At 41.5% G+C, this 13,568-nt stretch overlaps 2 protein-coding genes across 2 annotated transcripts; both read left to right on the top strand.

Annotated features, from left to right (window-relative positions):
* Nucleotides 1–242: 242 nt before the first annotated feature.
* On the top strand, nt 243–2,489 carry MELLADRAFT_77446 (uncharacterized protein; the record flags this gene model as incomplete). Its single annotated transcript, XM_007408772.1, has 3 exons — nt 243–488; nt 578–1,379; nt 1,437–2,489. The coding sequence occupies 3 exons, from the start codon at nt 401–403 to the stop codon at nt 2,134–2,136; spliced, it is 1,590 nt and encodes a 529-aa protein (XP_007408834.1).
* Nucleotides 2,490–3,482: 993 nt separating this feature from the next.
* MELLADRAFT_35212 (family 2 glycoside hydrolase) lies at nt 3,483–11,366 on the top strand (the record flags this gene model as incomplete). Its single annotated transcript, XM_007408773.1, has 11 exons — nt 3,483–3,921; nt 9,176–9,331; nt 9,420–9,554; nt 9,659–9,988; nt 10,069–10,217; nt 10,293–10,420; nt 10,499–10,602; nt 10,696–10,734; nt 10,815–11,080; nt 11,176–11,217; nt 11,289–11,366. 11 exons carry the CDS (start codon nt 3,483–3,485, stop codon nt 11,364–11,366), a joined length of 1,866 nt encoding a protein of 621 aa, XP_007408835.1.
* Nucleotides 11,367–13,568: the final 2,202 nt, after the last annotated feature.

Here is a 13,568-nt window from a genome sequence, read left to right as displayed (position 1 = left end):
CAGAAGGCTTCCCGAAGGGTTCTGGCGTTCTGGAAAAAACCTTCTGGAAATTTCCAGAACGATATTTGTGTACCGTAATTGAGACATATGAATCAGCTGGTTTCAAATTAATCTTGAATGAAATCAATTTGTTTTTCCAATCCATGACTTGCTTTGTGAGACCTGAAACTGATTTGATTTGCCTGATGTTTGTGCTTTTCATCAAAAGGCACCAGAGAACAAAAAGAAATCTTAAAACCTGCGCATTCTCATTGTATTTTTTACATTTTTGTGGAGAGTGATCGATTTGGTCGTCAATAGTTTTTCGGTTTGAATTAAATTTTGCGGAGATTTCCATTTGGTAGTTTGGATTTGCTTTTAACTTTTTAATTTTTAATTTTTAAAAACTCCGCCAACCTCGATGACTACTCATTCTCAAGAATTCAACTCAACTCGGATTATCATCTTAATCTCTTCTATCATCGTTTCTCTCAGTGCAGGAACAAATTGTAAAGTGTTTCAAAATATATCATCAAACCTAAAGTTTCATCCAAATTTAACGGGACGTTTTTTCATGGTTTCTTCTTTTTTTCTACAGATGCTTTCTCAGCGTATTCACCACAGTTGGCTGAAAGACTCAAATTATCATCAACTACTTTAAATGCGATTGGAATTTCTGGTAATATTGGAATGTATTTTGCATCTCCAATCGTAGGTGGAATTATAGATAGAATCGGTCCTCGTAAACCTTTACTTTTTGCTTCTGGTTTATTATTTTTGGGTTATGGAATCGTTTGGGAAATCTTTCGTTCAAATCCGATTCCTTCTTCTGATCAAGATCAAAAACTCATCAAATCTAATCCGATCACTGTAGCTATTTTGGCTTTCGGTATGCTCTTAACTGGAATCGGTTCTTCAACTGCTTTGAGTTCTGCGGCTGGAGCTGCTGCCAAATCTTTTCATTCGCGTATTCGAGCCACAGTGATTGGTTTCACATTGGCTGGTTTCGGACTCTCTGCGTTCTTCTGGACTAGGATCGGTGCACTATTCTTCTCTGACGACACTTCAAGCTTCTTATTAGTACTCAGTCTTGGTACCTCCTCCTTCATCCTGATTGGCGTCTGTGGCTTAAGCTCGCTCGATACTCTCGAACAAGAACGAAGACCGAAGATTGAATCTTTGGCTGATGATGAACAAGAATCTTCTGCGATTGCAACTTCATCTCATCAAGACTTATCACCCTCTCAAGATCAAGAACATACTACTCAAGAGACCATTCAGTCAATCGATGAGAAAGTGGATGTTTATGGGACTAAGTTGATGAAAACTTTGGATTTCTGGTTATTGTGGATTGTCATGGGTTGCTGTTGCGGTACAGCTTTAATGATCATCAACAATATGTAAGTGTCTTGAAGAATCTGATCGTCATCCTTGCAACTAACATTTCTCTATATTAGCGGTACGATGATTGCGACATTAGATTTCCAAGAACATCCACCTACTTCTACCCATCCTTCAGATCCGAACAATTCATCCATAGTCTCTCATATTCAATCCAATCAAGTCTCACTTTTATCAGTCTTCAATTGTCTTGGTCGAATCTTTGCAGGACTGATCTCAGATACACTAGAAGCACGTTATGGTCTATCAAAAGTATGGTGGTTATGTTGGGTTTCAAGTTTATTTCTTTTAAGTCAATATCTAGGACAACAAGTCGTTAAAAACTTATCATCAATTTCACTCTTGACTGGTTTAACTGGTTTTGCATATGGAAATATGTATGGAAGTGGACCGAACCTAATGATCATTTGGTTTGGTGTAGATCATTTTACCACTAATTTTGGATTTTTAAATCTCGCACCTGTCTTTGCTGGTCAAATCATTAATCTTTCATTTGGTCAAATTTATGATGCTCATTATCGTCAAAACCCTTTACCAAATCAATTACTTTGTATGGAAGGTCAAGCTTGTTATCGTGATGCGTTTCGGATCACGATTGTGAGTTGTGGAATCGCACTTTTCTTGGCTGGTGTATTGGTTCTTAGGAATAGGAATGGAAATGGAAATAGATTGCATAAGAGGAAATTGAGTGGATCTGATGAAGAAACTTCTACTGAACAAACTTGGATGTTAGGTTCTCCTACCCTGACTGCATGAATTGGACCATATACATAAACAAATAGAGAAGGAGTTGTCAGATGATTTCGTTTTAGAAGTTTATGGTGTTCTTTTGATTTCTTCAATATTTCGATTTCTTTTCATCTCTCTTATGTATTGTGAATAAACATGTTGTTGTTATTATCAAAGTTATATTTTTTTACATTTTTTCAAGTTGCGATGTCTGGAGTGAACAATCATTGTATTTTTTTTGTAATCAATTCAATCAAGAGTGATTCTTTCTTTTTGGGGCTCGATGAGCTCTTGTCTTTGAATTGGTTATTTACAATGTATTTCATATAGCATAAACCTGGAAACATGAACAAATCAAATGCATGAATGCTCCGTATCACAATCCTGTTGTTGATTCTTTTTTGTAGAAAAATGTGTCATTCATCATGGGTTTGAGTTTGGATCACAACAAACAATCACCTCAAACCTCGCACTTGGATTAATCATAGTGAAGTGGAAATTGGAAGTTTTGAATCAAAATTTTCCTGCTGCTCTGTAAGAATGAAATGAGCATGACGCTGGCTGGGATCAAGTTTCACATCACACTTAAAACATTCGAGCAGTGGGAAAATTCAAAACGAGCACCAGAAAACGTTTACTTGATATCCCCTATCTGTCAAGTTAATCTCAAACCCCCGCAAATTTGTTTATTCCTAGCACCTCGTGAACTTCGCACAGAGCTCAGACGGTAGACCTGCTCGGACGAATGAAAGCTGCGCGATCAGGCTGTTGATATTGGTTGATATACATAAGAGCATCTCCACCGCTGGCGTGTAAAAAACTGCTCTGTACGATGTCCTGCTGACAGGTTTGAGCCTGTATGCCAAATTTGCGCGGAGGTAGGCAAAACCGCGGCCGTGTAGAAACTGACAGGTTCAAACAGTCTATGCCTTTGATCCAAGCATAAGATCGTTCGTCTCGTACAAAATGACAGGGTAGGTCGGACAATATGTCAGATTTTGGTGATATTTGCCTTTTTGTACGCCGTGCAGATTTGCACTCTCCCGGTCAAGATTTGGACGTCGTGTAACCCATACAGGCTGTTTACACGCTCCGGTGGCTTGAATATTTTCCCACAAGACGTGAAAATAGCCTGTATTTGGGATTTTGCGCGCCCCGGTGGCGATGCTCTAAAGCCTGGCAGCGGATGTTTAGACTTGAACATGAGGTGGGGCAAATTCAAGTCCTTCCTACGCAGCCTGTGATTCTTCAAAACGTATATTCAATTCTTCACCGCCCCCTGAAGGCATTCATTTGTTCGACCTGGTTGGAATATATTCCTCCGCCAACACGATCAGCCCTTCATACTTGAGAAAACGCCAATCTACCATACCATGATTCGTATCTTGGTGATTCTCTTTATCATCAGTATCTCTCTCAGAGAAACCGTCTCACAAACCAATAATGTCACTTCATATAAACTCAAAGAAGGTCCATTAGACACAGAATGGACCCAAAAAGTTGGATTAAATCCATGGCCAGAATATCCAAGACCTCAACTAAAACAAACTGAATGGAAAAATCTAAACGGATTATGGCAACTTAAGTTTGGAAATAGTTCATTAGAATTAGATTCACCTCCGTTTAGTCATGGAGGTAATGATAATAAAGGATTTAATCAAGAGATTTTAATACCATTTTGTGTTGAAAGTTCATTAAGTGGAATCATGAAAAATAATCTTACTTATCTTTGGTATAGAAAAACGTTTGTGATTTCAAAGGATTGGAATCATCAAAAGGTTTTATTAAACTTTGGTGCAATTGATTATGAAGGTATGTACAGCTATTCCAAGAATTCGTGTCGTGGTCGCACAAATTCATGGTGTTTTTCCCCCAAGCGCCACCGGCAATACAGGCGCAGCGGGGTGAAGAGCAGCTCAGCCCCGAACCGCCGGATACACAGACCAGGTATCGGGCCTGGCCCCCCATCAAAAAATTTTCCCACGTGGAATTTTTTCCCACATCGGAAAATTTCATTCCATATCTTCTCTGGTTAGTCTTCTTTTTTATTTTCAGAGAACCATGATGCTGACACTTCCACATCCCCATTTTAGACATGCGATCTCGACCCGTTCCATACGACGTTGGCATCAAGGTGCTGGCAGTGCAGCACCTTTGCACAGGAAAAACCATCGAGCAAGTGCGTCGGCTGTTGAAGTCACCGGTCAGCACGCGGAGCATATCCCGTTGGCACTCTTTATATCGACGTACCTATTCAGTGATTCGCAACCCTGAAGACTATCGTCGCCTTGGAAGATTAACCCGTCTGGACGACGAGGATAGAGAATTTATGTTGGAGTTACTATATAGATCGCAATCCAGCTCTCTACTTGGACGAGTATCGATTTGCGGTATATCGACGTACCGGCGAATGGGTCGTGTTGCAAACCATTGTGAGTGATCTCAAGGATCAACTCCACCTGACTCGCAAGAAGGCTCGGACGGTACACCCGAACCAGAGTCCCTCGAAGAGAGCTAAGTATCTGTATGCAGCAGGGGCGCTGAACCCCAACATGCTTGTTTTCCTCGGTTAGTCTGTTTTTGGTCATGTTTTGAATGATGAATGATTAGCTGACATTATATATTGACCCATTCAGACGAGTGCGCGGTTCAGGAAAGGCATCTCGGCAGGACGTTCGGCCGCGCTAGACGAGGTCAACGGACCACACGAATTCCTTGGAGTCGAGGAGGGAAACGGTACTCACTCCTACCGGCCATATTCCAAGGCGGCGTATTAGCACTTGACTGCCAAGAAGGCAGCTACTATCGAGACGACTTTGAGGGATTCCTCAAACATCGTTTGGTAAGCAGTTTTTCTCAACCTTCATCCCCCAAATTTCAAAAACTTACGTTGAACTTTGCTAGTTTCCTATGATGAATCCCTACCCTCAGGCAAACTCCGTCTTAGTGATGGACAATGCAAGGATCCACCATGGGGGTCGGATTGATGAACTTGCTGCAGAAAGGCGTATCCGCATCTTGTACCTCCCACCTTACTCGCCCGATCTGAACCCGATTGAGAAGGCTTTTAGTGTCCTTAAATACCACTTTTGACACACCCAGATCCTTATTTCAACCGCTACTGAAGATAAGATTGATGTGATCATGGATACAACCTGGAATTTGTTTACCGCTCAGCTCATGCACAAGTTATATGTAGTTTGTGGCTACTGGATTTAGCAGTTTATTTGAAATATCATCAGAAATTGCTTGTCATAAGCGTTTGCTCAGTTGGAAATGTCCCAAAGGCCTAATGTGAGAAAAAGTGTCTCAATAAGATATTGTTCCCTGTGAGAGATCGGATGAACTTTATGTAATGCTCTCACAAAAATTTGCAGTTTGTGCATGTGAGAAAACGCACTGAGAGTGCAAAAAAAGGTCTCTTGTAGAACCTTTGAAATATTTGTCTTATGTTCATTTAAAGAGGCAAGTCTCAAATCGGACCTTGTGCAAAGTGTTCATTTCAAAAGACCAGTCTCAACTTTGACATCTCGCAAGACTGGTCTTCTTGACTGAGACTCACAAGATAGACACATCATATAGAGGCACATTTGGGAAAAGTGAAGGCAGCAATCAGATCACACATCTCATTATTGCATGTAGAGGTTAGACAAAAGCCAAGGTTCACCAGGTAAGACTGGAAGTTCAAATTAGACAAGCAAGAGGAGATTAAAGAAGAAACAGTTCACAAAATTTTAAGAGGGGATGTTGAGTTATTGATTGCACCGATCACAAGTTTGTTTAAATGTATCACAAATATTTGATTGAGTAAGGATATTGATCAATCACAAAGAGTCTATCAGAAAGAGCAACATATAAAAGAATAAGATCAAGAAGAATCTCTAGAGGATTTCAGGAACTGGTTATACTCAGGAACGGCCTTGTAAAGGTCATCAGCGTGAGCAAACGCTATCCCCATACTTCGGAAACTTTCAAAAGTGTATGTCTTGCGGTCCAACAGTCGAGCAAAATCGTTGATACCTTCATCATACAGGATGTCACGTGTTTTCTTCATTTCAGACTTGATACCGGCGAACAGGAGGAAGTCCTCGAAAAGAGGCATCTCGGGAGGTGGCGATAATCGAGTTGAATCAGTGGGAGCATAGGTATTGGGTGTGGGGACTGGAAGGGAAGGTTGAGCCGGTGGAAACGCAGCCAAAGGGCAATTTTGCGAGGGCAGGAAAGCAGCCGAAGGAAACGGTTGAGAGGGCGGCAAAGGAGCCAAAGGGAAAGGCTGAGATGGTGGGAAAGGAGCCGAAGGGAAAGTTTGAGATGGTGGGAAAGCAGATGAAGGATATGGTGGACCACCGTTCCTGAAGTCGAACTGGCAGTCGGCTGCACTGCTCCGGGGGTAGTTCGACCATTAAGCTGATTTTTTTCCTTCTTGTATTCGGCCACAGGAATCCAACGGAAATCAGGGCGCTTGGAAGGAGGATTAACCTCATCAACGCCTGCGACCCCTGCAGCCTAATACAAAGGAGAGTGTTAACTAAACGTCAAAGGAGATAGAGGAATGATGAAGACTTACCCAATCGGTAGCCCATGTGCGTATGCGCGCAATGCTGAGCACAACACATAGATTTGGGTCCTTTGGATTCAGCGCGTAAGTGACGTTTTTGCCTGCTGTGAAGTCCTTTGAAAACCGTGCCCATAGTTTTCGAAAGTGACGCTCGCCATCGCTCAATATCGCGGACTAATCATGCAAATGAGAAAGTCAGCCCTTGATCAACAAGCAAGGTAAAAAAGTTACTAACCCCTTCGGAGTCGTCTGATTCAGGGTGAGCTTCGGTATCAGAAGAAGGAGGCTTAGGGGCGTGGTTTTTGCGAGCAATCTCCAAGTTCCGTTGAACGTTTGAAGTGAGTTTAGGGTTTTCGTGATAGATTTTGAAACCCATGACCGTGGTAGCAGGGACAGACTGAGTAATGGCCATGAACTCTTGAAAACTGTCGTTATCATCAATACCCATCTTAGTGGCCTTGTGGTGACAAGAGCCGTGGATGTAACCCTGAATCTCGATGGTGTTGTCGTACCAGGCTTTCCTAAGTGAATCCTGAACACCATCAAGCCGTTTGTTGCAACTTCTGAAAAGTACCAATCGGAATTGAGCAAAGTGGAGTGCAGGGCTGCTGATTACAAACTTATGGGGGACCTTGGGGTTGTAGTTCTCAAATTTGGGAGCTGGGGTCTTGCGAGCTGGTTGAGCCTTCTTGCGTTTCTTACCGTTAGAAGTGGAAGGTTCAGGCTCGTCGGGGACTACTGGTTGCCAGAGGTTGAAACCGACATGGAAGGTACGCGCAAGATCGGATGTTTCCCCTTTGTTAGGTTGCAAGTCGACAGGTAAATCGGTGATTGGTTTGGGGTCATAGAACATATTGGGAGGTAGATCTAAAAAGGTCAAAAGTAAAAGTCAGTTTAGACATTCATGAGGGTAAAGCAAAAAGTGAAACTAGGTACTAACCGTCATCTTCATCCTGGGGGTCAAGCCGTTCTAAATGTACATCTAGTAAGCATGAATGTCAGCTTGAGATTCACGTGGTAAAGAGGAATAGAAACCATTACTGACCATAATCTTCGACTCGATGGTCATTTGCCTCAGCTAGTTCTACATAGAATGAAAGTCAGCATGAGGATCATTTCGACGAGGTAACCAGAGACTCGTTTGACCTACCATCCAGTTGGTCGAACTGGTCAGAGTCTAGGTCAAGGACCGCAGCCGACCTCTTATTTGAGGACCTTGAATCAGGGATTGGTTTGGCAGCGGTGGAAAGAATTGGCCGGACAATGGATGGAGGAAGAGGCGGTATAGATTCTAAAGAGTCGAATGTGTCGCAAATCGAAGGATTGAGATGGGGGTTAAAAGAAGATACCGAAGAAGTTTGTGACCCGGAAGGGGTGGGGCCAGCAGAGCTACCGTTGCGAAAATCTTTCATCGAAGGGGTTATTGTGCCGGCCGGGTGACAAGATCGCTTAGAGGGCTCCTTGCAAGGCGAACATTGGGGTGATGACACCCCAATGAGCGAGGGAGCAATAACCAGTGGGGGCATGATCGACCTAGCAGAAGAGGGGAAGATAGAGGATCTGGCGATCCAACACAATGCCAAAAAGATAAGTTAATCTCTCTGTTTCAATAATCGAGAACAAAAAACTCACCGAGCTGTACCGGCATTCTGATTCATAAGTGCTTGTGAATAGGTGCGGTTGCGAAGCACACGGGACACAACATCAATTCTACCTGTGGCCGACCTATCGGAATCACAATGAGAGGAATTGACAAAATGAAAATGAACAAAAAAATGAGATCATGACGAGATGAAGAACGGATCGGAGGGACAAAAGACATACGAAGGTGCGTTGGAAGTCTTGCTGTTAACCATACTGAAGGTGATGATTGAGGGCGTTGAGTAATTTTTGACAAATGTGGAGTATCTGTTGACAATAGTGAGTGTCTTGAGGGGCGAAACGGTCACGGAGGCCGTCTTTTTATGGGATGAGGGGGTCCGGTTGGATTTGGTCATCTCGTGGTTTGAGTGAATGTCCAGTTCTGGTGAATGAATGGGCAACCAAACATTGGCCAAACGTAGGAAGGCCATCCGGCCTGGGATGGTTGGGTTGAGGTGTTGATGTGTGAGCTTGGGTTGGTATGGTGGTGGATATGGTATGGTGGTGGATTTGGTATGGTGGTGGATATGGTGGTGGATATGGATAGATCAATCCGGTGGGTCACTGAACGGATGTCGCAAACAAACCCAAACAAACCATCAGGGCCAGTCAAACTCGTACATCCGATGCTGCCGGATATACGAGTCCACACAGGTCCACACCCCGTTACAGCTGTGCTGCGCTGCGCACTGCCTGTATTCGCCGGTGGCGCTGGGGGGAAAAAGACCATGAATTTGTGCGACCACGACACGAATTCTTGGAATAGCTGTAAAAGGCTTTAGGTATGTTTTAAAAATCATTTTTTACTTGGAAATCTTACTTTGAGCTCTAATCAATGTTTCTGGACCCTTTTTTTTCTCGATCAAGCTACTATTTTTCTCAATGGTATAAATATCAATTTTCATCGTGGTGGTTATTTTAAATTTTCGATTGAATTGAGTCAATATCTTAAGCCTATTGGAGAAGAAAATGAATTATTGGTGTTTGTTTATGATCCTACTGATACGGGTGGTGTCAGACCAGGTATGATGATCCATATTGTTTTTTTTCAAATGAAAAATCCATCTCTTTCTTTCTAATATTGATTGTTTATGTTTCTTTTCTTTGAAAGTGGGCAAACAAGCTGTCATACCAAGTCACGTCTTTTATACCGCAACCACTGGGATTTGGCAAACTGTGTTCTTGGAGCCAGTTCCTGACGTTTATGTAACCAAACTTGATGCTAATGCTGATATGCATGGTGTAGGTTAGTGAGATCCTTCCTCTCTACGTCTAGCAATCAAATCGTCAAAAATTAACTTTACAAACTTCGATCAGTGAACATTACCGTGCGAGCATCTGATCCACAAGTGAACCTTCCGGTCAAAGTTACGCTACACTCACAACAACCGTCTTCAAGTTCTACAGATCAGACTTCCGCTTTACCTCCTACTCTTTTAACAGTCACGGGCACTTCCAACAAGCCTTTTACTTTCAAGTTAGATTCTCCAAAACTATGGTCACCTGCCACACCTAATTTGTATTACTTTACTGTTCAACTTGGAAATGATATAGTAGAAAGTTATCTTGGGTTTAGAACTATTGAAAAGAAATTAGATCAGAAAGGGATCATTAGACCATTCCTTAACGGAGAATTTGTTTTTCAAATCGGACCTTTGGATCAAGGGTTTTGGCCAGATGGTATGATTCGATCACTCTGTTTTTGCTTCTACCTTTAGGACATTCTTCTTAACTTCTAATCATGATCCATCACATCCCAGGTATCTACACCCCACCAACGTACGAGGCTATGGAATCTGATTTGAAATTACTCAAACAATTGGGCTTTAATATGTTAAGGAAGCATGTCAAAATCGAAGCTGACTTGTACTACTATGCTTGTGATCAATTAGGATTATTAGTTTGGCAGGTAAGCTATAATCTCTTGGATGAAGTCCTTAGATTCTGATCATGGTTTACAAGGGATCATTTCATTTTGTGATAGGATATACCATCACTTAACTTATTCCCAGATCCTGCAATCGAGCAGAGTGTTGAGTTTGAAAGACAAGTATACCGAATGGTAGCTGCATTGAATAGTTTTCCATGTATTGTCACTTGGGTAATTTTCAAGTAAGTATTTTCAACTTCCTCGGATCAACATCTTCCATCTCTTTTGTTTTTGTTGAATTGCATTTTTTGATTTTAAAGTGAAGGATGGGGTCAGACTTCTGGATCACCTGAAATTGAAATTACTGAGAAAGTTAGAGTCTTGGATCCTACTAGATTGGTGATGTCAGTTTCAGGTTCGAGAGGTAAGTGATCTTTAAGAATTTTCTTTTTTCTTTCATGATCATTAGATTTCCTTGAAGATCTTTTCTCTGATTTCTTTTAATATTTTTTCGTAGATCATGGGGCTGGAGATTTCTCTGATAATCATCACTATGGTAAATTGGCTTATTTCATTATCTCATTGTTTGTGATAGTATCGAAGATCTGATTTGATTTTATGTATATCATTATCTAGCTTCACCACAATGTGGAACTCCATTTTATTCATTAGATTCATCAACTTATGATTCAAAAAGAATCGGATCACAAGGAGAATTTGGAGGGATTGGACAAATACCTGAATTAAAAAACGCATGGAATGTAAAAGAAGCAATCGAATCACAAAATCGAACTTATGAAATCACAACTTCATCTTCTATTTGGAATTATTGTGCTTTAAGAGTCATTGAAGAATTAAAAGAACAATCTCAACTTTATAGTTGTAGTGCTGGAGTTTATACTGTAAGTTTGGTTTCTGATTAAGATATGAATTTTCGGTTTAGTTTGTTATATCTTTTTTTTTGAGATTTGATTTCTCTTTTGTTTAATGAATACAGCAAACTAGTGATATAGAAGGTGAAGTTAACGGATTGGTCACTGTAAGCCTTACCTTTTAACCTTCTGACTTTGTGAAACTTATGGATACTGAGATTATGCTGTTTTTACATAGTATGATCGACATGTTGTAAGACCAGATATCAAGAAATGGAATACACTCATCACCTCACTTTACAATAGTCCTCAATGAAGAGCTATGTCTTTGAGTTGATAGCAGATTTAACTACGATCTTGATCTCTATTCATACTTATCTTGACTTGAATTACTACCATTCACTGTTGCATTGGCCTTACTGCCTTTTTGATCTTGAACAACTTTCTAATCTTTTAGCAACATCAGTCTCATCACTGTTCAAGACATCCTTTCAATCTACCTAGCCCTAGTCTCTCTGTTTTGTACATATCCCTCCAATGCCAATGCCATCCTTTGGAAATGTTGTTATTTCTCTGGTTTGAATTCATCTCTTTGTTCTTTTACATTCTTTCTTTACCCCTGTCTGCTTCTGGTATATGGTATGTGCTTTTTCACTTTTGTTGAGACATTCACAAAAGTTAGTTTGTTTATAAAAAGCTCTGAATGTGTGATATCTTCAAAGAACTATTCTGCTCAGGAATAGGAAACTTTAGATATTCTGATGAAAAAAAAGGATAATTGATAAGACATGTCTTGAAGTACTAATCAAGATCATGTATGGGAAATGAAATTTATATCTGAGATCTTTTTAAGTGGCCTTATGTGTGATTTAGGAATTGCTTCAAGTTCAATTGATGATTTATCAGCCTCTGATTCAATCTTTTCTCACCCAAAACTTGTTTGTTTATGCTCATGGCGCAGTACGTCATGCTTTTTATTGCTTCCAAGGAGTTCTCCATCTATTGACTATACCTTGGATTTGTGAGTTCAAGGGATCCTTGTCAGTAGTGCTGAAGTTGAAGACATGTTCACAGCGTCAAATCCCTTGTAGCACGTCAACGTGCACACACCAATCAGTTGTTGTAGAGGCGAGATAGACCGTGCAAACAAGTCTCAGAACTAAACACGGACTGGCCTTTGTCGAGTGACTCAGACAGGCAGTCCGTTAAAAAATCCCCTTGACCATACTTTTATTGTGGACAACGGGTGTAACCGACGCACATCGCACCGTTATGTTTTGTTACGAAAAACAGCCGCTGTCTTATTCCCCAGAGACAGAGCATGCGTTTGAAACCCAACATAGCCTGCTATCGCGCATGTGTCATATGTATTTGGTTAAGAATACCGAAGTTGATGGGTCGCCCTCAAATTGTTAAGCGATATATTGAAAAGAAACTGCATAGACAGTAGTCGGTTATCATCCACCTATGATGAAATTACGGGAATTGGGTCTCAGACATTGGAAAGACATCTCATTTGCTCTCATCGAGTGATGTCCCAAAGCTTTGGTTTGCCCTTGCGTGTCTCATGAGGTACTTCGAAAACTATCAAATGTGCTGGGTTCGTGTATTTATACTCCCCTGCTCTCCCGAAAACCTTGCACATCTTCATTAAGTTTGATACCAAGACTGTCTAAATTCCCTCTGAGTATCTACACAAAAATCATATTTGTTCATTTTATAACGCTTGAATCATTGATTTCTGTATACGTCAAGAACATATTCTAGTCGCAATGCCTTCTAACCCATACAAAACATCCGTCAACAAATCTAAAAGCGTCAAACAATGGGCTTGTGCCGTTCGTGAAGTTGACCATCTTGGTACTGTCACTAAATCACAGATGCTTCAAATCCATGTGCGTTCTTCTTCCATTTGATCATGAAACATTCCAGCTTATACCTTTGTTTCTTATCTATCAGTCCGCGGTTCGCAGACACTTTCGCGTGTTGATGTGCCGAGAATCGGAATCATCACCAATCCCGCCCTCTCTTTCCCAGCTCGAGAAAGACGGTTTGATCGAACGCTTCCCGGTTGGAGCTCCAATCCCCCATGGCGCTTCTATGCCTTTGATAGACGCGATGGACTTTGTTAAAGTCGGGATTCATATGAACTTCGACGATTCGTTACAAGTTGAACTGGAGTTGAAGCGCTGGGGAGTCAGAAGATTCTCTTTCAACTGGGAGACCGATTTAGACGATTGTGTCAACTTCTTAGCCCGAGAACTGTTTTGGAATTCCTTCTACCGCGCAACCAGAGCTCGCGCTTATAAATATACCATAAGCGAACATCTACACCTCGTAAACCTCGGTACTTCGGACCCGTACCGAGGAAAACGTGTACCGTATCCTCGGAGCGGCTCCGTATACAAGCGGCAGATGCATTTGAGATGTCTCAGATGCATCTGAAGCCACCCTCGCAGCGGTACAAGTTCAATCCTCCTTGCTGAACAAGGCTCAGAACTTAAACGCACACTGGAAC

The sequence above is a fragment of the Melampsora larici-populina genome, assembly GCF_000204055.1.
Source record: "Melampsora larici-populina 98AG31 unplaced genomic scaffold MELLAscaffold_13, whole genome shotgun sequence".
Classification (NCBI taxonomy): Eukaryota; Fungi; Basidiomycota; class Pucciniomycetes; order Pucciniales; family Melampsoraceae; genus Melampsora; species Melampsora laricis-populina.
Note: the sequence above shows the minus strand (reverse complement) of the source record. Positions and strands in the feature narration are given on the sequence as shown.